This window comes from Monocercomonoides exilis (assembly GCF_001643675.1).
Source record: "Monocercomonoides exilis strain PA203 chromosome Unknown scaffold58-502437, whole genome shotgun sequence".
NCBI lineage: Eukaryota > Preaxostyla > Oxymonadida > Polymastigidae > Monocercomonoides > Monocercomonoides exilis.
The window spans coordinates 127,438-151,593 of record NW_027150603.1 but is presented as its reverse complement, the minus strand read 5'-3'; the positions used below and the strand labels follow the sequence as shown (position 1 = coordinate 151,593).

At 31.4% G+C, this 24,156-nt stretch overlaps 7 protein-coding genes across 7 annotated transcripts; 3 read left to right on the top strand and 4 right to left on the bottom strand.

Moving 5' to 3' along the window:
• Nucleotides 1-4,717: 4,717 nt before the first annotated feature.
• Nucleotides 4,718-6,090, bottom strand: MONOS_16733 (putative transposase tan1; the record flags this gene model as incomplete). The annotated part of the gene is made up of 2 exons (XM_067869612.1): nucleotides 4,718-5,728; nucleotides 5,779-6,090. The coding sequence occupies 2 exons, from the start codon at nucleotides 6,088-6,090 to the stop codon at nucleotides 4,718-4,720; spliced, it is 1,323 nt and encodes a 440-aa protein (XP_067719856.1).
• Nucleotides 6,091-9,089: 2,999 nt separating this feature from the next.
• On the top strand, nucleotides 9,090-9,549 carry MONOS_6010 (uncharacterized protein; the record flags this gene model as incomplete). Its single annotated transcript, XM_067876210.1, has 2 exons — nucleotides 9,090-9,096; nucleotides 9,272-9,549. 2 exons carry the CDS (start codon nucleotides 9,090-9,092, stop codon nucleotides 9,547-9,549), a joined length of 285 nt encoding a protein of 94 aa, XP_067719855.1.
• A 1,197-nt stretch (nucleotides 9,550-10,746) lies between these two features.
• MONOS_6009 (putative GTP-binding protein) lies at nucleotides 10,747-12,538 on the bottom strand. Its single transcript, XM_067876208.1, has 7 exons — nucleotides 12,256-12,538; nucleotides 12,116-12,200; nucleotides 11,924-12,067; nucleotides 11,716-11,868; nucleotides 11,352-11,593; nucleotides 11,109-11,231; nucleotides 10,747-10,995 (listed from the first exon to the last, which is right to left on the bottom strand). Exons 1-7 carry the CDS (start codon nucleotides 12,513-12,515, stop codon nucleotides 10,893-10,895), a joined length of 1,110 nt encoding a protein of 369 aa, XP_067719854.1. The 5' UTR covers nucleotides 12,516-12,538; the 3' UTR covers nucleotides 10,747-10,892.
• Nucleotides 12,539-12,552: 14 nt separating this feature from the next.
• Nucleotides 12,553-13,166, top strand: MONOS_18266 (putative small nuclear ribonucleoprotein G). Its single transcript, XM_067871269.1, has 5 exons — nucleotides 12,553-12,617; nucleotides 12,685-12,709; nucleotides 12,769-12,791; nucleotides 12,846-12,970; nucleotides 13,032-13,166. The coding sequence occupies exons 1-5, from the start codon at nucleotides 12,596-12,598 to the stop codon at nucleotides 13,080-13,082; spliced, it is 246 nt and encodes an 81-aa protein (XP_067719853.1). The 5' UTR covers nucleotides 12,553-12,595; the 3' UTR covers nucleotides 13,083-13,166.
• On the bottom strand, nucleotides 13,113-15,974 carry MONOS_6008 (putative 26S protease regulatory subunit 7). The gene is made up of 9 exons (XM_067876207.1): nucleotides 15,844-15,974; nucleotides 15,383-15,750; nucleotides 15,077-15,320; nucleotides 14,829-14,980; nucleotides 14,503-14,603; nucleotides 14,016-14,215; nucleotides 13,489-13,647; nucleotides 13,287-13,364; nucleotides 13,113-13,228 (listed from the first exon to the last, which is right to left on the bottom strand). The coding sequence occupies exons 1-9, from the start codon at nucleotides 15,946-15,948 to the stop codon at nucleotides 13,211-13,213; spliced, it is 1,425 nt and encodes a 474-aa protein (XP_067719852.1). The 5' UTR covers nucleotides 15,949-15,974; the 3' UTR covers nucleotides 13,113-13,210.
• A 52-nt stretch (nucleotides 15,975-16,026) lies between these two features.
• MONOS_6007 (Adaptor protein complex 2 (AP-2), mu subunit) lies at nucleotides 16,027-18,597 on the bottom strand. The gene is made up of 6 exons (XM_067876206.1): nucleotides 18,501-18,597; nucleotides 18,173-18,438; nucleotides 18,014-18,102; nucleotides 17,576-17,955; nucleotides 17,278-17,422; nucleotides 16,027-17,004 (listed from the first exon to the last, which is right to left on the bottom strand). Exons 1-6 carry the CDS (start codon nucleotides 18,572-18,574, stop codon nucleotides 16,627-16,629), a joined length of 1,332 nt encoding a protein of 443 aa, XP_067719851.1. The 5' UTR covers nucleotides 18,575-18,597; the 3' UTR covers nucleotides 16,027-16,626.
• A 3,199-nt stretch (nucleotides 18,598-21,796) lies between these two features.
• Nucleotides 21,797-23,546, top strand: MONOS_6006 (Crossover junction endonuclease MUS81; the record flags this gene model as incomplete). The annotated part of the gene is made up of 2 exons (XM_067876205.1): nucleotides 21,797-22,447; nucleotides 22,545-23,546. The coding sequence occupies 2 exons, from the start codon at nucleotides 21,797-21,799 to the stop codon at nucleotides 23,544-23,546; spliced, it is 1,653 nt and encodes a 550-aa protein (XP_067719850.1).
• Nucleotides 23,547-24,156: the final 610 nt, after the last annotated feature.

Below are 24,156 nucleotides of genomic sequence, written 5' to 3'. Positions count from 1 at the left end.
AATATTTCTGATAATTCTTCAACAGCTCAAGAATTAAAGGCCTTAGAATCTCTTTCATTGAATCAGTCATCATCATTACAATGTTGTATTGTTACACCATTACTGCAATATCCCCGATTTTTAAGTTCTCAAATCGTGAGAAAAGAAAAAATTGAGTTTTCTTTGAAGCGAAAGAAAATATTTAAACAAACTTTTTCCTCAATTCAAGAAATGCTTTTCAACAAAACTCATCCAAATCGTCGTTATCTCTGGGTCTTTGACGAAACAAGCAAAAATCTGATGAAGAAGTTGAAAAGCTGGTTCTTCACAAGAGGCCATGAACGAGGTGTGCCTTCACCTGCAGATCCTGAGCTCACTAAGCAGTTTCTTATGCATCGTGCTTCAAGTAAATCGCATATGAAGTGAAAAAATATTTTTATTTTATTTTATTATATTTTATTTTATTTTATTTTTTTTTTTTTTTTTTTTGATAATGAAGAGATTTTTGGATTTGTTGTGATATCATTGGAAATTTTCATGCGATATGACTGGATAAATATCTGTAATTAGCATGTTTGTTGCATTTTCCTCGTGTTATATTTTTATTTTATCGGCTTGCCTTTTATGATTGAAAATTATCAGTAATTAAAAAAGAATGTTTAAATCATTCATTTTCTGTTTTTGAACGCAATTCTATCGTCTTTGATAATATTATATGTATCTATTATCATAATTAACTTTTCGGAGACATTAGCATTAGATAAGAAGAATTATGTTCTGAAAATAAAGAATCAACATTTTCTTTCATAAAATATCCCTTTTTTTTTTTAAAAGAATGTCTGATTCATATCATTGGGAAAAAAGGAGAGAAAGAAACAAATGCACGCTTCAAACGCAAGTGTGTATTTTAAGACCGCTCTATCATAACAATAATTGTTGATCTATTTCTATCGCAGAAATCTGAAGAAAGAGAAAATTTGTATATTTTTTCAATTTCATTTCAATCATCTGCTGGAGGGAAGGGGAGATTTTTTATATTAATTTTTGTTGAGAATGTGTACAACAAGAGCAATTGAGCGAGAATGAATAACGCTTTAATATGAAAAAGGTATATGACGAACTGTTGCCAAACATCCAAACATAAAAGAGAGAGGTTTCCCAACGATTGTCAGAAGATGAAATGTTTGGATGTATTACAATGTTCTTTGAAATACGTTTATAGACAGCATTTCACGTGTCAGTGATGTTTTTGTATTTAAAATGAAACATGAAAAAAACACAAAAATAATTGCTCCTACCTGGATTCGAACCAGGATTACAGGATTCAGAGTCCTAGGTGCTAACCATTACACTATAAGAGCTTCGCTTAAAGCAAAATTTTATCTTTATCAGATATTGAAAATTACTATTTTAATAAAAAAATAGCTTTTACAAACGAAATTTCCTTTATCATCATTAATTTTGTTTTTTTTTAAATAAAACTTCTTATTTGCATTTCAAATTAAATATAAGATATTTCATTCATCATAAACATTATTAATATTTTTTTAAACAAGCATTCATTCGAATTATGGTGAAATATAATTCTATTTGGAAATTTTCGGCAAAAGGAGATGATAGGGGAACACGAATTTTTCAAATTCTTTATATAAAACGGAAATAATATTGTATAAGAATCATTTATAAATTAATTAAAATTTGAGATCATCAATCATAAATATTTCTTTTTTTCAATCAAAACATTTTGATCTGACCCAGTATTTTTTTAATTATTTGGGTTAAAATTCTATAATAATCTCCACATTAATAGATTGGTTTAGGTTCTAGGGTTTGCGTAACAGATCTTGGGTTTAGGGTTTGTTCCCGTTCTTCTTTATAAGGTTAGCACTCAAAAATAACATGAAAATTTATTGATCTATCCCATAAATACTAAGAATCCTTGATTATTATTTATCAAAAAAATTAGATGATCTCAAATTTTTATTAACTAAAAAATGATTCTTATACTATATAGAATTCGTTAATAATAAAAAATTAGAAAAATTCGTGTTCCCCTATAATATACATTTGCCAAATTTTCAAAAATTCATTTTCAAAATTTTGAGTTTAATCTCAAAAATATACACCATTTATTATTCGAAATTGGAAAATTTACACCAAAAAATTCTAATTCGAAAAAAATAATTCAAATTCGGAATTAATAATTCAATTTCGAAATTTATTATTTCGATTTAGAAAAATAATAATTCTTTGATTTGTGGAATGAATAACTTATGTTTTGCAGTAAATTTTCTCTTAATTTTTATCTCATTTGTTCACCTAGTTTATCATCATTTGAAAAATGATGCATTTGGGTGATTATTTTTGAAATCATAACTTTTTTCGGGGTAATGATTTCTCCAAAATTGTTTGATATTGGGAAAAGATTTTGTATTCAAATGCTAAAATTATCACAACTGTTTCAAAAACAAATGTTTTCACTTCAATGAAAATGAAGATATTTTGAATAAGCCTATACATGTTTTTTTGTTGATATTCAAAATGAATTCTAAAACGAAAATATTTGATTGAGATAATATGATTTCAAAAATAATCACCCAATTTTCATTAAAAAATTCATTTATTTTAATTGAAAAAATTTTTTAATTTAATGTTTATTCAAAAATTTTTTGAAATTCATTTTCATATGAAAAATTGATGCTTTTCTTATTTTCACCAAAGAAACTATTAAATTATTGTGAAAAACATTATCGTCTTTTGTTATTCAAAAAATGTGATTGAAAATTTCCTCTTTTCATTAGGTTATTCAAAAGAATGAATTGTTTTAACAATTAATTTTCATAAGAGTGTTGATTTTTGTAAATAAAAAATAAACTTCAAAAAAAAAATAAAAAGTCGTCTGAATTTTGTTTTCATAACAGTAAAATATGGTGACTGGTAACAGAAATTTGATCGAAATACTATGTTTTTATTTTATTTGAAAATTAAACAAAAGGAACTTTTCAACAAAATTCAGACGACTTTTTATTTTTTTTTGAAGTTTATTTTTTATTTACAAAAATCAACACTCTTATGAAAATTAATTGTTAAAACAATTCATTCTTTTGAATAACCTAATGAAAAGAGGAAATTTTCAATCACATTTTTTGAATAACAAAAGACGATAATGTTTTTCACAATAATTTAATAGTTTCTTTGGTGAAAATAAGAAAAGCATCAATTTTTCATATGAAAATGAATTTCAAAAAATTTTTGAATAAACATTAAATTAAAAAATTTTTTCAATTAAAATAAATGAATTTTTTAATGAAAATTGGGTGATTATTTTTGAAATCATATTATCTCAATCAAATATTTTCGTTTTAGAATTCATTTTGAATATCAACAAAAAAACATGTATAGGCTTATTCAAAATATCTTCATTTTCATTGAAGTGAAAACATTTGTTTTTGAAACAGTTGTGATAATTTTAGCATTTGAATACAAAATCTTTTCCCAATATCAAACAATTTTGGAGAAATCATTACCCCGAAAAAAGTTATGATTTCAAAAATAATCACCAAATGCATCATTTTTCAAATGATGATAAACTAGGTGAACAAATGAGATAAAAATTAAGAGAAAATTTACTGCAAAACATAAGTTATTCATTCCACAAATCAAAGAATTATTATTTTTCTAAATCGAAATAATAAATTTCGAAATTGAATTATTAATTCCGAATTTGAATTATTTTTTTCGAATTAGAATTTTTTGGTGTAAATTTTCCAATTTCGAATAATAAATGGTGTATATTTTTGAGATTAAACTCAAAATTTTGAAAATGAATTTTTGAAAATTTGGCAAATGTATATTATAGGGGAACACGAATTTTTCTAATTTTTTATTATTAACGAATTCTATATAGTATAAGAATCATTTTTTAGTTAATAAAAATTTGAGATCATCTAATTTTTTTGATAAATAATAATCAAGGATTCTTAGTATTTATGGGATAGATCAATAAATTTTCATGTTATTTTTGAGTGCTAACCTTATAAAGAAGAACGGGAACAAACCCTAAACCCAAGATCTGTTACGCAAACCCTAGAACCTAAACCAATCTATTAATGTGGAGATTATTATAGAATTTTAACCCAAATAATTAAAAAAATACTGGGTCAGATCAAAATGTTTTGATTGAAAAAAAGAAATATTTATGATTGATGATCTCAAATTTTAATTAATTTATAAATGATTCTTATACAATATTATTTCCGTTTTATATAAAGAATTTGAAAAATTCGTGTTCCCCTATCATCTCCTTTTGCCGAAAATTTCCAAATAGAATTATATTTCACCATAATTCGAATGAATGCTTGTTTAAAAAAATATTAATAATGTTTATGATGAATGAAATATCTTATATTTAATTTGAAATGCAAATAAGAAGTTTTATTTAAAAAAAAACAAAATTAATGATGATAAAGGAAATTTCGTTTGTAAAAGCTATTTTTTTATTAAAATAGTAATTTTCAATATCTGATAAAGATAAAATTCTGCTTTAAGTAGTCGGGGAGGAAACCCGGGCCATTGGTATTAAAATGGGAATTTTTTATTTTCACTTTTTTTAGTGTTTGTATTTCATTTCATGAATAGAAACAAAGAAAAACAGTTAACATTAAGATATTTCATTATTATATAAAAGAAGTGCATTCCAAAAAAGCTTCAGTGATATGGAATTAATAATTAATTGTTTTCAGAACAAATCCGATAAATCATCAGAAGAATAATAAACAGCTCCAAATGATGATCCGATAGGTGCAGATTTGGGTTCAACTCCAGATAATGCCCATTCTGGAGGATTGTCAGGAAGATTAGATAAAATCTTCTCTGGGTTAAATGGCCACAACCCTGTGCTTTTCCAAGATGATTTTATTGTTTCAGGATACGAAGCAGCTGCAAGTCCATTTCTCAGGATTTCAACAAAAACCTCTCTTTTAGGAGATGCTGAGGTAGTTGTTCCGCTTTCTTTGGCTTTTCCAAATACCCTTTTCATACTTGCGAAAATGTATTGATCATTAGGCTGCAAAATGTGTGAAGTATGCGATGGAAGTTTTATTAGATCAATTAAATTATCCTTACATAATTGAAGAATTTCCGGCTGGAAATGCCCCACTCCACCGTCCATGATGAGGACTGCATGCTTTTCTTTCTTTCCGACTGCAATTCTTTTATTTCTAATTTCTGTAATTACGCACTTCTTGAACAAGTCCAAAAAAATTGCAGATGTAACATGACCAGATAAAGAAGGAATGAACACTTCATGCGAAGTTGTTCCTAGCTTGTATTCTTCTGGAAGCGTCGAAAATGGAATTAATATGGGTGTTAAATATCGGCACCCGTCTGCACTTGTCATGAAGATAATTGTTGTGGAATTTGGCAAGTGAACTTCAGGAACAATCGTGGAAGGTGTTGATGACGAAGAAGCGACAAGTTCAGGTTGTTGTTTGGATGAAAATGTTGAAGTTTCATCTAAGTTAAATAATAGCTGTGGAATTGGGTTGATGCTTTCAAACAATTTCTTCACTTCGTCAAAGAAGGGACCGATTGTATATTTCGATGTGTGGGCTGCTCTCCCTAAAGGCAAAGAAATTGGTTTTGCAAGACTAATTTCAATGTGCCTTTTCAAAAATCGTTTCACCCAATGTTTGTCCACAGTTTTTACTTCATCTCCTTCTTTTCTCTTTGTTTTTAACAAATCATTTGCCTGAATAATAAAAAAAAAATAAAACAAATAATAATTAGCGAAATCCAGACCATTTGGGTTATTTCCATTTTAGAATGAAACGTTCCATGCTCTGCATTGTGAATTGTCACAGTAGTTAAATACTGTTTGTCTGAATTCTCTTTTAGAGTTGATCTTCCACATTTTCCAGGCGTATTCCTTTTTTTCTCCGCTGCGAGAGCTCTTTGCACTGAAGAGCGAGAAAGTACCTGGCTTCGGGCGATTTCTCTTGTAGGAATGTTCAAAATGTTGTGCAGGTAAATTGCTTTCAAGTGCGCATCTTCCAACTCACGAATTTCAGCAGTTGCGCAAAGTCTTGATGCAGTATTAATTGTTTTCTTCATAAGAGATCATAAAAATCAAACTATGGGTGAGGCCCGAGTTTCCTCACTGGCCCGGGTTTCCTCCCCGACTAGAACCTTTTGTATTTTATTTGATGCATCCGCAAAAGATATATAAACACTTAATTATATCGATTGAAAACCGAATAGAATCAAACTTATTTGATTTGATTCAATAACATTCATATTCACAAATGTTGGTTTCGTGATCATTAATAACAAAATTTCAATATTTGGTTTTGATCAAACAAAAGTTGTTCTTATTTTTTTCTGATGTCACATTCAAATTTTTTGGACGTTTTGAAGAGTGTGGAGAGGAGAAATATTATTCCACAACGGAATGAATCACTTCAAAAGGAAGAAAAAATTTCCATCATCAAAAAAGCTTGTGACTATTTTGATGATCCTGTTTCTTCTTTTTTTCGACTTACTGGATTCACAAAAGAAGAATTTGATTTTCTCATTCACATTCTTCAAATGGAAGTTCCTCATCGTCGAGGGAAACTGAAAGCAATCAACAATTTTGATGAACAGTTATTCTTGTTACTCACTTTTCTTCATCACGGTTCAACGACACTCACACTTTTATTATCCACACCTTTCTATGAAACTCAAAACGCTCTTGTCAGACTTCTTCACAGTATTGTTTCTCATATCAGAGCTCCATTAGCAGATTTGTTTTTGACATTTCGCCCTGACAGGATTGAAGTGATGAAGGAGGTTGGAATTGTTTTGGACTGTACAATCATTCCCATCAACAGACCTGGAGGTCGATTAGACTTTGGGAAAAAGTTTTTTAGCGGGAAACATCACACATATTGTGTGAAAGCTGAGGTTGGAGTCAATCCCAAAGTTGGGACAGCAAGTACTATCAGTGCAATTCATTCTGGCTCTACTCATGACTTTACAGTCTTTAAAGATCATTATCCTCAATTTTTGGATCGTTTGGGAGGGGCAAAAATATTGGCTGATTCGGCTTACATAGGAGCGAGACCTGATTTGGCTGCAATTATCACCAAACCAGTGGGAACACCAGAGCTAGCAACTCATCGAGTTATCGTGGAACGGTTTTTCGGTCGTCTGAAGACCCTCTTTTCAGTTTTTAGAAGACAGTGGCCATTTGAGGTTGAAAGGGTTGCTGATTATTTCTGTGTGGCTTGTTGTTTGACCAATTTTCATATATTACGAAATCCATTGACAAGAGCAGATGGGGAAGCAAATCAGCGTATTTTGGACAACTTGTGGACGGAGCATTTACAAAAACAAAAAGCAAGACAAATAGCGAATGAGAGATATCGAATAAAATTGAAAAATAGATTGAATCCGAGCTTGTCAATTACACCCACAATAACTACTTTAAAGGCACAAATAGACAGTTTATAATTCATTACTTTACCCATATTTATATTCATTATCTTTTATTTGATTTTTTTTGATAACTCTTTCAACCATTATATTTTCTCTTTTTTTTATTCAGATATTTCACAGAATGAAAAGGAAGGCGCACTGAAAAAGAAATGTGAAGAAGAAAAGAAAGAAAAGCGAAAAATCGAAGAAAAAGAAGAAAAAGAAGAAAAAGAAGAAAAAGAAGAAAAAGAAGAAAAAGATAGAAATGAAACGAAAAGGATTGATTTGGAAGAAAATGATAGTGACGAAGATGATAATTCTATGGCCTGGTGTTTACCAGGTCAGTGGAAATCAATCCAACATTCTTCTGCATCTTCTTCATCTCCTTTTCCTTCAACTCCACGTTCATCAGAAGCAGAAAAGGCGAAAAGAATTACGCCAAGTCCTTTAAGGCTTCTTTTGGAACAAAGAAATTAGTTTTTTCTTTTATTATTTCTATTTTTCAATCATTCACCTTTTTTTAAAAAAAAAAATAAAAGAGAATAAAAAATATAACTTATTGTATGCATGTCATAAAATATTTATGAAAAATATTGAAATGAAACAAAAATCGTTGTTTCCCCTTGAGTTTTATATGAAATAAACGTTGAAAAAGTATTATTAATGATCCTGATTTAAAATAAAACGTCACAGCTGTTAATAGCTTAAAACATATGAAAATAATCATAAGAATTAATATAAATGCTCAATCGCAAGGATATCATGTGAAAGAATTAAAAATAAATGCAAACCTTTTGAACTATAAAAAAACTCAAAATTTGCTGAAAACAGATCAAAACACCATGGATTTTATATCGATGCATAAAATATCAAAGTTTTGTGAATAATCGAAACGAAGGAATCACATAAAATAAGAAACAAAAAAATAATAAGATCAGTTTTTCAAACATTTCGTAATTCCTATTTTGGACCAAGTGAGATTGAGAAAGTACCAATTTGATTGAATCAATTCCAAAAAAAGAGGTTGACATCTATGTTATAAAATCAAATTTATTTTTTGCTCAAGATTCGAATACCGTCTACTAAGTAGTCGGGGAGGAAACCCGATCCAGGGAGGAAACCCGACCCAATGATCTAAAAAAACATTTAAGATAAATTGATGAAATTTTATGTTTTTTTGACGAAAAAAATATGTTCAATATATGAAAAATGCACTGTTAACAGAAAAAAAAACTGAATAAAATAATAAGCACGATTTTCAAAAACAGAAATTCAAATAAACGTATTATTAACTGAAATTGAGAAAAAGTCTTAATTTAAGCAAAAAGTTGATGATCATCGTCAGATGAATAATAGACTGCTCCAAATGAAGCACCTTCTGGTGCTCTTTCAGGATTTATTTGTGAGGCAGCCCATTGAGGAGGGGCATCAGGCAAACGATTCAAAACTGCATTTTTGTCCATTGGAAATAAGCCGCAAACCCTCCACGAAGCAATTATCGTTGAGGGGTAACTAGCAGCTGATAGTCCATTTTTCAATGTTCGAATAAATGCTTCTCTTCTCTCCGCAGCCGTCGTAGCCTTCCCGCTTTCCGTTGCCTTGCTGAAATTCCTCTTTAAACTCGCAAACACAAATTGGTCGTTGGGCTGTAGAATATGAGAGGTGTGAGAAGGAAGTTTTATCAAATCTATTAAATTGTCTCTGCAAACTTTTTTCATTTCATCGCTGAAATGACCCACACCTCCATCCATGACCAGCATAGCATGATCATATTGCTTTCCTATGGCGCACCGTTTTTTGTTTATTTCTGGCAAAAATATTTTTTTGAACAATTCAGCAAATAATGACGATGTTAAATGGCCTGACGTGGTTGGAATAAAAACTTCAGTTGAGGTTGTGTCAAGAAGATATTCAGCTGGAATTGTTTTGAAGGGAATGAGAACTGGTGCAAGGTATCTGCACCCATCGGCGCTAGTCATTACAATGATGGATGTGGAGGTTGGCAGAGACGATTCTGGAGTGATTGATGATGGTACAGAAGATGATGAAGCTACCTGTTCTTCTAACAAAGCTGAAAAAACTGTTGATGTTTCATCAATATTGAACATCAATTGAGGAATAGGTTTCACTTTGAAGAAATATTTTTCGTAGGCGTCGAAAAACGGAATTAATACAGCTTTGCATGAATGTGCAGCCCTTCCAATGGGCAGCGGTTTCGGCTTTTGCAAGCTGATTTTTTTATGTCTTAACAAAAAACGATCAACCCAATGCTTGTCCACAGTTTTGATTTCTTCTCCTTCGCTTCTTTTTTTGCACAATAATTCATTTGCCTGAAAAACAAAAAAAGTTAAAAAAAATGATGAAAAGACTTGTTTTCACACCATTTGCATAATATTTCGTTTCGTGTGATAAATTCCGATCCTAATGTCCTCCAAAATCCTCTCTTCAAACTCATCTTCTTCTGCTTTTGCAAACAATGTTGGTCTTCCATTTTTTCTTAAATCTCTCCCTTCTTTTCTTGCTTTCAAGGCTCTCACCAAACATCCTCTCGAAATCAATCCGCTTTCCTCGATTTCACGACCGGAATATTGCAAAATATCATAGGCATACAAGGCCTTGATAAACTCATCTCCAATAGAACGCATATCACTCGATGCTTTAATTCTGACAAGAGAAGGTTTCTTTTCCATTGTTTTGATCAAAAACATTAATCAAAGTTTTTGATCAAAAATGGATCGGGTTTCCTCCCTGGATCGGGTTTCCTCCCCGACTAAGCGAAGCTCTTATAGTGTAATGGTTAGCACCTAGGACTCTGAATCCTGTAATCCTGGTTCGAATCCAGGTAGGAGCAATTATTTTTGTGTTTTTTTCATGTTTCATTTTAAATACAAAAACATCACTGACACGTGAAATGCTGTCTATAAACGTATTTCAAAGAACATTGTAATACATCCAAACATTTCATCTTCTGACAATCGTTGGGAAACCTCTCTCTTTTATGTTTGGATGTTTGGCAACAGTTCGTCATATACCTTTTTCATATTAAAGCGTTATTCATTCTCGCTCAATTGCTCTTGTTGTACACATTCTCAACAAAAATTAATATAAAAAATCTCCCCTTCCCTCCAGCAGATGATTGAAATGAAATTGAAAAAATATACAAATTTTCTCTTTCTTCAGATTTCTGCGATAGAAATAGATCAACAATTATTGTTATGATAGAGCGGTCTTAAAATACACACTTGCGTTTGAAGCGTGCATTTGTTTCTTTCTCTCCTTTTTTCCCAATGATATGAATCAGACATTCTTTTAAAAAAAAAGAGATTGCTTTATTTTTCAAAATGTGTTGATGAAGATAATAAAATTGTTGTTTTCATAAATTTGTTTGTGCGAAAAAAAGTCTAAATGGGGGAAAGAATAATAAATGCGAAGTGAATTCCATGTGCAGTGTTTGCTACTTACCCATTCTTGACAATTTGAACGATATCTTCATCAGCAAGTTCATGGTCTTTTCCCACTCTTTGAGGATTATGCTTCACAGATTTGCCCCACACAATAGCACTGTTATTCAAATAAGAAACGATTTTGTACATTACATAAATATTAAAAAATGAAATATAAAACATAATTTAATTATGAAAAATTCAAGTAAAAAAAAATAAAAATTGACGCACTATTTGAAAGCTGGCATAATTGCTTTATGAATTTTGTTACAGAAGTGTTCGACTGTGGGATTTTCAGCAGACATAATAACAGGAGCAGTATAATCAGGAACTTGTCCCGGAGGCTTTGTGTAACTGTAATGATTAACAAATTCGAACAAATATTACATTTTAATTAAAAATTTGAAGGGTGATAAAAAAAAAATAAATAAATAAATAAATAAATTGAAGTTTAAATAAAGAAATCACGCAAACATTCTAAGAAGGTTCAAATATTTCCACATCATCTCAAGAAGTTCATCCAGATTCCACTGAAGATGTGCAGAAATAGGGCAAACATGAGGTGTTTTGCTAAGAATGTCCAAGGCTTCAATGGTAAGCTGGTCAATCTTGTTCAGCACATAAATGCATGGAATGTAAATTCTGTTGCCTTCAATGACATCAATCAGATCATCTGCAGTTGCATCACAATGGAAGTTGAAGTCAGCATTTCGGATCTTTGAAAAGAAGTTTTAAGAATTTGTTGTAATTTCCAAATAAAATTTTTTATTTTATAAAAGTGAAAAAAAATATGACATCATCAAAATGCAGAAAAAAGATAAAAGAGAAAAACACATACTCTATACTCAGCGCAAATCGCTCTGATTGTTTCTTCATCCAAGTTTGTGAGCTTTACAGTGGTTGTAATAGAAATACCTCCTTTTTCTTTTCTCTTCATAACAATTTGAGGAGGCTTTTTGTTCAATCTAATTCCAAATCCTTCCAATTCTCCCTAATAAATAACAAAATAAACGTTTCTTTCAAAAAATTCACAGAATAAAAAATACTTCGATAATTCTCTTATGTGTAAGAGGTTGCAATGCATCAAGAACAATCAAGATCAAGCTGCAAGTTCTTCCGACAGCAATGACTTGTCTACCACGACCCTTTCCCAGACGAGCTCCTTCGATAATACCTGGCAAATCAAGAAGCTAAATTAACAATTTATGTACATATCATTGATGACAAAAATGACAAACTTGGATCTTTGCTCCCTTATATCGAATAACACCAGGAACGCATGTTAATGTAGTAAATTCATATGCGGCAACAGCTGAATAAGTGCTAAGTTTATTGAAAATTTAAATTTCTAAAAATGAGTCATATTCATTGATCAAACTTTGTCAGGACATTAAGCAATGTCGATTTCCCAACAGAAGGAAATCCAATTAATCCGACACGTGCATCTCCAGTTTTCGAGACATCAAATCCTTCTCCAGGAGCACCGCCACCACTTTTTCTTGGATCTAAGACTTCTTGACGCAATTTTGCCAATTTAGCTTTAAGCAACCCAAGATGAAAGTTGGTTGCTTTGTTTTTCTGGGTCTTTTTCATTTCATCTTCGATCTCCTTAATTTTAAGAAGAGTTGAGCTCGACATTTGCTCCTCACAATATCTGTAATGGTTAGTTCACCATACTTTTATATTTTTTGATCAACAGAAATCTGTTTTTTGCATAAATGGCTTCAGCTCCATCATTCAGTATGGAAAAATGTCTTTTTGTTATTTATTAATATTTTAATTAATTCAACAACTATATATTTTCCAGGACAATCAGCTCCAGATTTGAAAAGGTTAGATTTTAGAGTTATATTTCATTCTTAAGTTTATTGGATTTTTATATTTTTAATAGGTTTTTGGAAAAAAACATAAGAGGTATTTATTTGCAACAATTATATTCCAATCATCTTATATTATATTTGTTTAAAGTTAAATTAAATGCTGGAAGAACTGTTGAAGGCGTTTTATTCAGCAATGATCACATGTTAAACATAGTTTTACATAATGCGAGCGAAGTTTTCGAAAAAGAAAAGCCAAAATTCATTGGAACAATGGTGATAATTCTTATTTTTTGTGTCTATATTTCAATTTGATAATTTTTATTTAACTTCTTAGGTCATTCGAGGATCAGCCATAATACATTTGGAATGCCTCGACAGATTATAACTGTATTCATTTCACAAACAAATCGCTTCGTTTAAGAAATTTTATTTTTATATTTGTTAAAAGAAAATAAAAGTAATTTATGAATTGGTATTTGAATGCGTGATGTAAAAAAACGAAAATTCAACGCGTTAATTGTATACCATATACTGAAAATTACGAAATGTATGAAAAAACGAATCGAATTAATAAAGGACAAAAACAAACCTTTGGAGTCGCAGAGAATTTTGCATATCCTTTGATAACTTTGTTAATAGAATCAAGCATATCCTTTTCAGTAACATACTATTTAAAGAAACAAAGTGAACAAATCAATAAAAATTGAAATTATAAATTTCCGGAAAATAAAATAAAATAAATTAATTTTTTAAAATAAAATAATTTTTTATATTCAAGGAAAAGAGCATGCCTTTCTTCTAGCTCTGATTGCAAACATTCCAGCCTCAGTGCAAACAGACCGAATATCTGCTCCTGTTGAGTTTGGACATAGACGCGCAAGCAAATCAAAACGGATTCCCTTCTCACAGTTCATTGAGCGACAGTGGATTCTAAATATTTGTGTTCGGCCCTTTTGATAAAGATGTGAAAGAAACAAAGAGAAAACAAGCAAATAAATTAATTTAAATAATAAAATAAAATATAATTAACATTGACAAAGAAGGAAAAAAAAATGCGATAAAGAACAAAAGAAATACGAAGTGATGCAATACAACATTGAAAGTTATGTATTTTTCTCATAATGATAACAAATTTATTTATATGAGATATTTCCATTCAATTTTTTCAATAATATTTATCATTATCATCATTTTTATTACAAAACGCATCTCTCTCTCTCTCTCTCTCTTTCTCTCTTTCTCTTTCTCTTTCTCTCTCTCTCTCCTCCTTTTCTCTCTCCTCTCTTTCTTTCTCTCTCTCTCCCTCTCTCCCGCACACCTCCAAATCCGGCAGTCCAAACTCCACTTTCCTGTCTAATCTCCCTGGCCTCATCAGCGCTGGGTCTAAAATATCTGGTCTGTTTGTCGCCATGATCACTTTCACTGCCCCACGTGACTCAAACCCATCAAGCTGGTTCAGAAGCTCAAGCATCGTGCGCTGTACTTCGGTTTCTCCCGTGTCGTCTTCGAAACGGACACCTGGGGAAATGAAAAAGATAAGTTAGTGAATAATTAATAAATTAATAAATAAATATCAAAAAATAAATAAGAATAAGAGAAAATATAAAGATTTGTATTATTATTATGATTATTTTAATTTTGACAATTCAAATAAATAGGAAGAGTATATAACAAGAAAAAAAAGAAAGAATGTTAGAAACATTATTTAAATAATAATAATAATAATAAGAAGAAGAAGGAGAAAATAAATAAATAAAAAGAAAAATTGATGAATCACAAGAAATCTATAAGAAAGAATCACAAACCTCCAATTGCATCAATTTCATCGAAAAACAATATGCAAGCTTTCTTTTGCTTGGCCAATGCGAAAATCTCTCTAACCATTCTCGCTCCTTCTCCGATGTATCTAATAATAATAATAATAATAACAAGAATAAACACATTGCGCAAGGAAATATTAAATATATATATATAATATTAAAATTATGTTTTTATCCAAATATTTCAAAAAAAAAAATTAAAAAAATCATAAATACATTTCACAAAAACAGTAAATAACATTATATTCCCCCCGTTTTTCAATAAATAAATATATAAATATATGCATATCAACATCACACAATCCACATACCGTTGAACAAGCTCACTCCCAATAACTCGAATGAATGTTGCTTCAGTTCTGTTTGCAACAGCACGCGCAGCCAAAGTCTTCCCTGTTCCTGGCGGACCAAACAGCAACACACCCTTTGGTGGGTCAATTCCCAGTTTTGTGAAACGATCGGGCTGAAAAGATATAATTATAACAATAAAAGAATGTTATATTGTTTCATAGTTTAAAATGAATTATTAACATTTTGAATATATTTTCTAATATCACACCTTTAATAAAGGTATCTCAACAACTTCTCGAAGTTTTTCAATTTGCTCTTTGCAGCCTCCAACATCTGCGTAAGTCGCATCTGGCTTCTCTTCAACTTCCATCATTGATACTGTTGGATCAATTCTTGGTGGAAGTGGTAATTGAATTGAATGTTTAACTCTGTCGCATCCAACTCTCATCCCTTCTTCAACATCAGTTGGTGAAACATCTTCTCCTAATCCAACCACGTATTTTGAATAATGTCTTTATTGTAATGAAAAATGTCGTCATATATTTAAAACACAAATTCAAATCAATGAAAAAACCTAAGGTTAACAATATATTTTGTTGTTTGAACAATTTCTTCTGCTGGAGCACCAGCGCCTTGACCCTGAGCACCATTTGCTGCAGCTCCGTCGGCTGCACCAGGTTGCCCCATTCGCATTCCTCTCGGTTGAGTTTGTCTTCCTATCAATTGCTCGTACGGGTCTGGGTTTCCTTGATAAATTTTTAAGCATCTAGCAACTATAAGAGATTGTTCGCGTTGCATCCTAAGTTTGTCGGACTGTAAATCCCATTGAGAAGGGGGAGCAAGTCCTGTTTCTGTTTCTTTCACTCCAACATGTTTTTTGATACTCTCAAACAGTTCCTGAGTTTCGGTTTCTAATTTTTTGCAAGTTTGATATACAGGATCCTTTATAATTTTAGTTGAAAAATACAGTTCGAAAGACGTTAAAAGAAAATAATATTTATGGAGAAATTATGATGTTAGGAAAAATCATCACACAGAAATCATCTTTTCAATTTCACTCTCTGAAAGAGGTTGAGGTTGTGAATCTTTTGACTTTTCTAAGACTGGCTCTTGAGATTGATTTGCATTTTCTTCTGGCATTGATAATTAAGAAAACGTTGATCAATAATTGATCTTTGAACCTTATTTATAGTTTTGAATAGAAGATGAAAGTTTTGATTTTATCAATCATTTAAGATTTTTAATAACAAAGGAATATTAAAAAACATTTCTAATAGAAAAAATCAAAAATTCAAAAATCAATACGAAGTGCAGCAATGTTTAATCAAAAACAAAAATAAGATGAGAAACGACGTGATGTCAAAGATGAAAAAAACAATGAAAAATTAAGGTCTATTTTATTTATTTGTTTTACAGTGTTAGAAAAAAAAGAAAATAAAAAAATATAATGTGCATCAGAATAAGAGACAGCTCCACTCGACAAAGGAAATTGGCAATTCAAAAAGGAGTCATAAACTAGAGACAGTTGTGAAACACAAACTAAATCTCATTTTATTTTCTCTCAAACCATTCTCATTCAAAAAAAAGAAAAATTCTCAAACAAAAAAATAAAATAAAATAAAATAAAATGAAAATTAATATTTTCCCCAACTCTTCATCGCTCTGCATCACATTAACATCTATTTAATCTAATTTTCATTTTCATTTTTATTTTTCATTTATTTTATTTATTCATTTGCCTTTGAGAATTTCTTTTCTTTTTTTCTCCTTCCTTCCTTTCTTCTTTCTCTTTCTCTTTCTCTTCCTCTTCCTCTCTCTCTATCTCTGCACAGGATGTCCTCTATCCCCCCCAACATTATCCGGATACCGCACCAAATAATTCCCTCCCTTTGTGATGTATCTAATATACCTGTCCGCATGATAATGCAGCTTCGGCTCACTCACATTCATAAACAGCACCTCCAATCCAGAAGACGTCGCCATCGGCACCACAAAGTCCATCGCAATGGGGGGCTTAGACCAGGGCTTCGTAGCCACCACAGACGCTAACAGCTGCACATTCGCTGTGAACTGGGTGGAAGATGCTCCCGGAAAGTTCTTAATACGCCAGACCACTTGGTGCTGTGTGGGTTCGTATTTGGCGCTGCCGACGTTGATCTCGGTGTTGACACGCGCGGCGTTTGTGGGGAGAGGGATCTGTGATAATATTAATTGGAATGATAAATAAATAAATAAATAAATAAAATAAAATAATCAGAGTAAATAGAATAAAATCAACATAATATACAGACATTTCAAAATAAATAAATAAATAAATAAATAAATAAATAAATAAATAAATAAATAAATAAATAAATAAATAAATAAATAAATAAATAAATAAATAAATAAATAAATAAATAAATAAATAACAAAATTATCCATTTTTTTTTAAATAAAAAACACTCAACAACAACAAAATACACATACATTGACAACAACTTGTGATGCAACAAATTGAGCAGAGAATGTGGATGTCACAGTCACCTGCACAATAAAGCGTGTCCGTGAATATTCGATAATAACAGGAACAATGTTGAAGGGGGGCTTGATAACACGCTCAGACACACGATATCTGAATGGAAAATAAATAAATATTAAAAAAATTCGAATTAAAAAAGAAAGAAAAAGAAAGAAAAAGATTAAAAGAAAAAGACATATTAAAAAATTTTTTTCATAATAATAATTTTGAAACATTGAGAATTATTTAAAAATTATTTGATCACACTTCATCAAAGTGAATTCACCATCTGGAGGAATAAAGGCAATGGTCCTATCTTCATTAAATCTTCCCAACTTGACACATTGATGGAACTTCATGTCATCCAGTTCAAGTGTATCGCTTCGAGCACGATGAGGCCCTCTTCCTTCACCTGCATGCTGATCAAGGAACAATTTATCGTTAAACCCGAAAATGCACTCAGGGTTACCAGACAGTCTAACATTCAGCTGGATTTTTCCATTGACCTCTGCATTAAGAATTGTTCTTTTGGACGAAACCAGCAGATTGACTTCTTCAATAACATCAATATAAAGCTCGTTTGTTTTGTAGGTGATATTTGGAGGTCTTGTAGATGCACCAGTGGCATGAATTGAAACTTCTTTTGCCTTTTGATAAATGAAAACAATCAAGAATATTCAAATTATAACTTTATATATTCCAAACTTTTTGTGTGCTCATTGGCTTTCCTTGGAGAATGTAATTCTTCAAAATTTCTGGATCAATAACTTGAGGATATCCGTAATCAAAAGCCTCTAAACAAATCGTTTCACATCAAAATTAAAATGTAATGTGACATGAGGTTGAAAAAATAATCATTCAAACCATCCAAAAGTTCATAAATAAGACCACTTTGTCTGTTAATTGTGTCTTCATTGAATGTTCCCAAGAAATAAGCTTTGAAAACGTTAACAAGGCGGTGAAGGGATTCAAAAACAACAGCCGCATTAACTTCCTTATTAGCGCAAGCGACAATGTAGACATTAGATTCACGAATCCAAAAGAATGTTGCAGTTCCAATTTGGACAATGGGAAACTTTGTATTTTTCTTTACAATAATTGCATTTCGGAAAGCTTCTGAAGAAGAACGTCTGTGATGAAATGTGTTCAATAAGAAATATTATTTCAAAGTCGCAAAAAGTCAAAAGCAAACCTAACATCTCCTCGATAATTTCTAACGAGAACGCTGTCTCCCTTTTCGTTTAAAAAGATAATTGCGCTGATCATCAATTAATAATGATCTTCTACCCTTAATAATGATTGAAAACAGATTTTTGGATCAAATAATTATCTGGTCATTGTTTGAAGCACAAATAGTGTTTAATGCAATTATTCAAGCACATAAAAAACGGAATTGAACGTTCTTTTTAAAATTATAATTTTTATTTTGCGGAAATACCTTAAATATCTCCTTAAAATGTGAAAATGTTTAAATAATCTTTAAATAATTACGAAAAGAAATAACACGAAACAACCAAGGAAAATCTACCAAGATAAAAACGATATGACAAATTATACTTTGCACTTGTAAAAAATTTTTAAAATCATTTAATTGACCGAATCTTTAACTCGATATGCAATTCACTAAAAATGACACAAAAAAATATAATTATAACATAGTGTTCTTTGTAAAAAAGCCCAGGTCCTAAGGCATCATCTGGTTAATCCTTGCGTTTTCTGATTGCACTAACAGTAGAATACCATTGTGAACCAATCTCATTCGCTGTTCTTTTGCACAAGTTACCAATGACTAAACACACACTCCACAGAAAAAACTGACCCAGAAATGTGTGAACAGAGATCATTTGTAAATTCAAGCAATTCAAAGATAAGCAGAAAAGCTTTAACTTTAACAAGAGATGAGCTAATTTTTGGTTCTTTACATTAAATTCATTATCTTCTCTTGTTCAAGCGCAAGTCGATTCAAATAATATCATATTTTTTTTGGGGTAGTAATATCAGCAGCAGCAAACATGCAATTAGAAAAATTAGCTGAACATAAAAACTTTCGAATTATACAAGCATACAAATCATGACATCAATTAAATCTAGATAAATTCAGATGCTCCTCTGTTTAACAGAAAATTGAATTGAAGCATAACAACAACGGATTGAAGGCCATCCCCAATATATTGCTTCATTTCACAGGCTTGTTTTTTATAGAAATATACGAAATCATCGTGTGAACCCTTCAAAGGATCCATCAAATTTCGGATCACCAGCTCCTATGTTATGTTCTTATCTGAATCTGCTGCTGAAGAAAATGCGCAAACAGGATATATTTTTGTCAGGTGCTTTGGGTCTTTTGTAAACAACAGCAGAATTCTCATTTTCTTTCATCTCGATTGGAATAATCGCACACACAACGAGAGACATAGATAGCTTCATTGAGGCATTACTGCTAGCATTTTCATTATCTTCAATTGCTCCTGTATTATTATTTTTTTGTTAGATATTAACCAACTCCATTAAAGCATTGATATGCTTCCAGAAAGGAATATCTTCTACAGACTCAAACTTTCTGCCTGTAAACAAGCAGAACACTTCTTTGTATGTTCTTTATAAATCAAATCGTCTTTCTTTCTGTGGACAAAAGTTTTATCCTTTAAAAAAACATTCTTACCTTCATTCCAATTCTAACAGTTCCTGAGAAGATTCGTTAAAAAGCATAGAAATCAATCTTTTCAGGAGATTCCATCTTTAAAACAATAGAACATCAATGATCCATCTGGATTGCAATTATGAAAGGAAAAAGCAGCAGCAGCAGCAGTGGAAGCAGCAACCATTGTTCCTTTGCGCTAACTTTTTAATTTTTGATTTTCTGAAGCTGGATTTGAAATGACTTGACTAACACGATTATTTCTAGAAGCATATTGGCCGACAGCATCAAGCTTAGTTCCTTGGCTTTCTGTGTCTTTCTTTCTGTGATAGCTTCCTGTTCAGTTGTCAGATGGTTTTTCATTTGAGTTATAACTTTTGTCAATCTTTCCGTGTTCTTTGCCAGGACAGAATTGATCACTTGATGCAAAGGATCCAAGATAAACTGCACAAATCCAATTTTCACCTTTTTTCCCTCGTCTGCTTTCGCATCAGGTATTTTTTTGCTACTTCTCCGAGTCAGGGTTGAAAAAAACTAATCTTCCTAGAGTTTCTTCAATATATCTGTTTTTGGTGAGTGTTATTTTCTTGAATAAAATTCTGCAAATTGTTGACGAATGAAACAGAGTAAATTAAGACTCATTCCAAATGCAATCGTTCATGTAACAAGATTTACTTCAACATCACTCAGCTTTTCGTTGTGATGCATGGTATAAAGTTAATTGATATGCTCAATCTTCCGTAGGAATCTTTGATGAGCCTCTTCTGGATCCAATTTTAATTCAAGGATCATTCTGTCAATTTTGTTCATCATAAGAACAGGCATCACACGCTCTGCAAGCTCCTATCGCAATACTGTTTCAGTCTGAACGCAAATGCTTTCAACTGAATTGACGACAACAATTGCTCCATCTGTCATATGATTATTGGCTGATGCTTCACCTGTAAAGTCAACGTTCCCTGATGAGTTAATAACATTTACAGGATAACCGTCTCTCTCTTTTTTGGGTTATGAATTTGGAATTCGTAATACAAAGAAATTCCAGTCGATTTGATTTCTATGCTCCTTTGCTGTTCGTCTTTTCGGGTATCTAACGTTCTAGCATCGCCAGCTTGTTGTTGTCCAATAATTCCAGCTTTTTCGATAAGAGAATCAGTTAAGGTTGACTTTCCTGAACGAAATGTTTAACAAATTCAGATCAAAAAAATTGAATGATGAAAATTGTATTGGGAGCTGACAAACAAAATTAAGAGTTCTTGTATAATTTGTTCGAAATACATTATAATAGATGAATTTTAATTTGAAATGAACTTAACATTGACCCATAAATATTTTATATTTCTTTTTCAAATTTTTATTTTTTTGGATTATCGGACAACGTTATGAGCAATGTAAAAGAAAGCAATATAGACAACCATAAACATGAAAATATTGAACTATCGAACGAAAAAATCGATCTATTATTTCAAGATTTTGCAACAGATTTCCATTTTGATAATTCACATCAAAATGCATATTGCGGATACAGATCCACAACTATACTACAAAACTGTAAACAACATACAGAAATCGAAACATTGCACCAAGCTGATCATAAATTATCTCCGTACTTTTCACATGAACAATCAAGTGAATATTATGGAAAAGACAAGAATGAAGCTTTTAAACCAAAATGGCAAAATAATTTTATTGATCTTGTGACCCCAATTCATTCTTCAATTTTTAGTAACAATGATTTTAACAGTTGTTTTTCTTGTGAAACTCCGATATCTTCTCCATTACAATTTTTTGATACTCCAGGCGAGGATGATACTGATTTATATTTGTCTGGAGATGATGGACATTTCGCTATGTCAGCTAATAGGAAAAAGTTAAAGACATTAAATTGTTTGGAATCACCAGTCAGAGACTCTTTATGGAGTCCACTTCATGAAACTCTTTCACAACCTGAAGTAATGGAAATTCCGAAAATCAAAAAATCGAAAACACTTCCCTGTTCTTTTGATGAATCTCCTTCCACACGCTCTGATGATCTAACATTAACTGCTTTGAAACGGAAATATTTCGGTGAAAGCAGTTCTGCAGCACACTTTTCTAACTCATCAAGTCTAAATCCATTAACAACACCAAAGCGGATGCTTCCATCAGTTTCTTACAATAACATGCAAGCAGATCCAGTGCTAATAGAAGACGACGAAGAGGAAGAATATACAGAAAAGGAAATTGATACTGAAACAGAAGATTTCCAAATAGATGAAGACAAGCCTATTCAAGCAAGTAAGATGAATGACGATCAGTCAAAAACGAATTGCAAATTGATGAAATCTCTTTCACTTCCTTTGAAGCCAAAATTCAAAGAATTAAAACTCTCAAAAAATGTTAGAGAGAAACTTGCAGAGGATCAGAGAAGAAATGCATCAATTAAACCCCTTTTAATAGGCGAATATGAGATATATCTTGTTGCAGATAGTCGAGAGAAGCGCTACGATGAAGAATCAACGGTTATTTGGATCGTTTTATTTTCATTTTACTTAATGTTTTCGATTGATAATAATTATTGAACACAATGTTTAATGATTATTTTTATTCTATTTTTAGGCATTTGTGGAGGAATTACGATTGAGAGGAATCAAGACGCTGAGAAGGTCATTGTCAGTGGGGGATTTTCTTTGGATTGCGCGAAAGTCAAGAGGAAAAAACTTTTTGGACAGCGAGAATGAAGCAGAAGAGTTTTGCGAAGCATACAGCGAAGAACTAGTTCTTGATTGTGTGGTTGAGCGGAAAACTGTAGCGGATCTTCATCATTCGATCAGAGACATGCGATTCGACGAGCAGCGGCATCGGCTTTCGACGTGCGGGTGCTCTTCGATTATTTATCTTATTGAAGGCAAGCTGAGCTCATCATTATTCGGTGCATCATCAAACAAATGCTGTTCAAATCCTTCATCCGCTTTGTCTTCTGCATCTTCAGAAACACATCCACTGCAACAACTGAAAACTTCCTTTCCCTTCGCTTCCAGGTATCGTAATGCTCCATGCATGTCTGCTCAATCGCTGAAAACAGCTGTTTGCAACTTGCAGACGGAAAATGGGTTTACAGTGCACAACAGTCTGCATCTTGACGACAGCATATCATTTCTTGTATCAGTGTCGCGGTTGCTTACTGACTCAAATGCTTCTCGAGTGAATGAGGATTCACTTTCTTGCCGGCAGACAGTTGATGGATCTCCTTTACTCACGTTTTCAGACTTCCAAGAACGAAATCTGAAGAATAAGCATTGCACAGTTGGAGCTGTGTGGAAACGCCAATTGTGCCATCTGCGTGGCGTATCGTCATTCAAATCTGAGATGGTTTCAAATAAATTAGTAACTCCCTTCAAAGTCTTTGATCTTATTCAACAGGAACTAATTACAGGAGAAAGAAGCAGATGTTCGTCATCTCGACTGAGTTTGATAGAGTCGTTGAACAAAAAGAAGGAAACGGGAAAAGAAAAGAAAAGAGAAAAAGCAAAAAAAGTGGACAAATCTGTCGGATCAGATGTTGCAGAGACAATAAAAGCGTTTTTTAAACGTGATGATAATTGCTGCAAAGAAATGTGAGTAGTTCCATGAACAAACTTCACTTTCCATAAAGTTAGTTTTTAAAGGAGATTAAATATTCCCGTTAGTCTTTGTATTGATTTATTTATTGATATAAAGCAAATTAAGTAGGTTAATTTAAATTAATGGAGGTTTTTTTAATAAACCTATGTTAATTTGAATAAAGACCACTTAATTCAAATAAAAGGCCAAAAATTAAAAATCAATATGAGATTTTGAATTAGAAAAGATCATTCAAATTAATAATTAATGTGGGAAAGGAAAATAAAACAAACAAAAAACACTAATTTAAACAAAGTGGAAATAAAAGAAAAATCAAACCTTTTTTGTCGATTTCATTAATAAAAACTTGAAAATTCTACGGAAGCTTGTTTACACGCTTAAATTAAATAAATGTTAAATAAATAATTTGTTAATAAAGTGAAATTGTTATTTATTTTGAGTTTTATGTGAAGAAAGATTTACATTGAAGATAATTTTTATCGTTTTAGATAAAATTATTAAAAAAAAAACGACAATATTCAGAAAATTCAGATGAATAAATTTGAATCGTGCGCGTGTTTCATAATCCAGAATCCATAATCACAACAAACATTTAACTTCGATGTTG

Excerpts from the sequence above, each read along its gene's own strand:
- MONOS_6009 (XM_067876208.1), bottom strand. The coding sequence starts at position 12,515 with ATGTCGAGCTCAACTCTTCTTAAAATTAAGGAGATCGAAGATGAAATG. Across the intron at positions 12,068-12,115 it reads ATAAGGGAGCAAAGATCCAA|CTTCTTGATTTGCCAGGTAT; the intron begins GTTTGTCATTTT and ends TTGTTAATTTAG. Across the intron at positions 11,594-11,715 it reads CGATTTGCGCTGAGTATAGA|ATCCGAAATGCTGACTTCAA; the intron begins GTATGTGTTTTT and ends TTCTTTTCAAAG.
- MONOS_18266 (XM_067871269.1), top strand. The coding sequence starts at position 12,596 with ATGGCTTCAGCTCCATCATTCA. Across the intron at positions 12,618-12,684 it reads GGCTTCAGCTCCATCATTCA|GACAATCAGCTCCAGATTTG; the intron begins GTATGGAAAAAT and ends TATATTTTCCAG. Across the intron at positions 12,792-12,845 it reads TTTGGAAAAAAACATAAGAG|TTAAATTAAATGCTGGAAGA; the intron begins GTATTTATTTGC and ends ATTTGTTTAAAG.
- MONOS_6008 (XM_067876207.1), bottom strand. The coding sequence starts at position 15,948 with ATGCCAGAAGAAAATGCAAATCAATCTCAAGAGCCAGTCTTAGAAAAG. Across the intron at positions 15,751-15,843 it reads AAATTGAAAAGATGATTTCT|GATCCTGTATATCAAACTTG; the intron begins GTGTGATGATTT and ends AAAATTATAAAG. Across the intron at positions 14,216-14,502 it reads TGAAATTGATGCAATTGGAG|GTGTCCGTTTCGAAGACGAC; the intron begins GTTTGTGATTCT and ends TCATTTCCCCAG.
- MONOS_6007 (XM_067876206.1), bottom strand. The coding sequence starts at position 18,574 with ATGATCAGCGCAATTATCTTTTTAAACGAAAAGGGAGACAGCGTTCTC. Across the intron at positions 18,439-18,500 it reads AATTATCGAGGAGATGTTAG|ACGTTCTTCTTCAGAAGCTT; the intron begins GTTTGCTTTTGA and ends ATTTCATCACAG. Across the intron at positions 17,956-18,013 it reads AGCCAATGAGCACACAAAAA|GCAAAAGAAGTTTCAATTCA; the intron begins GTTTGGAATATA and ends ATTTATCAAAAG.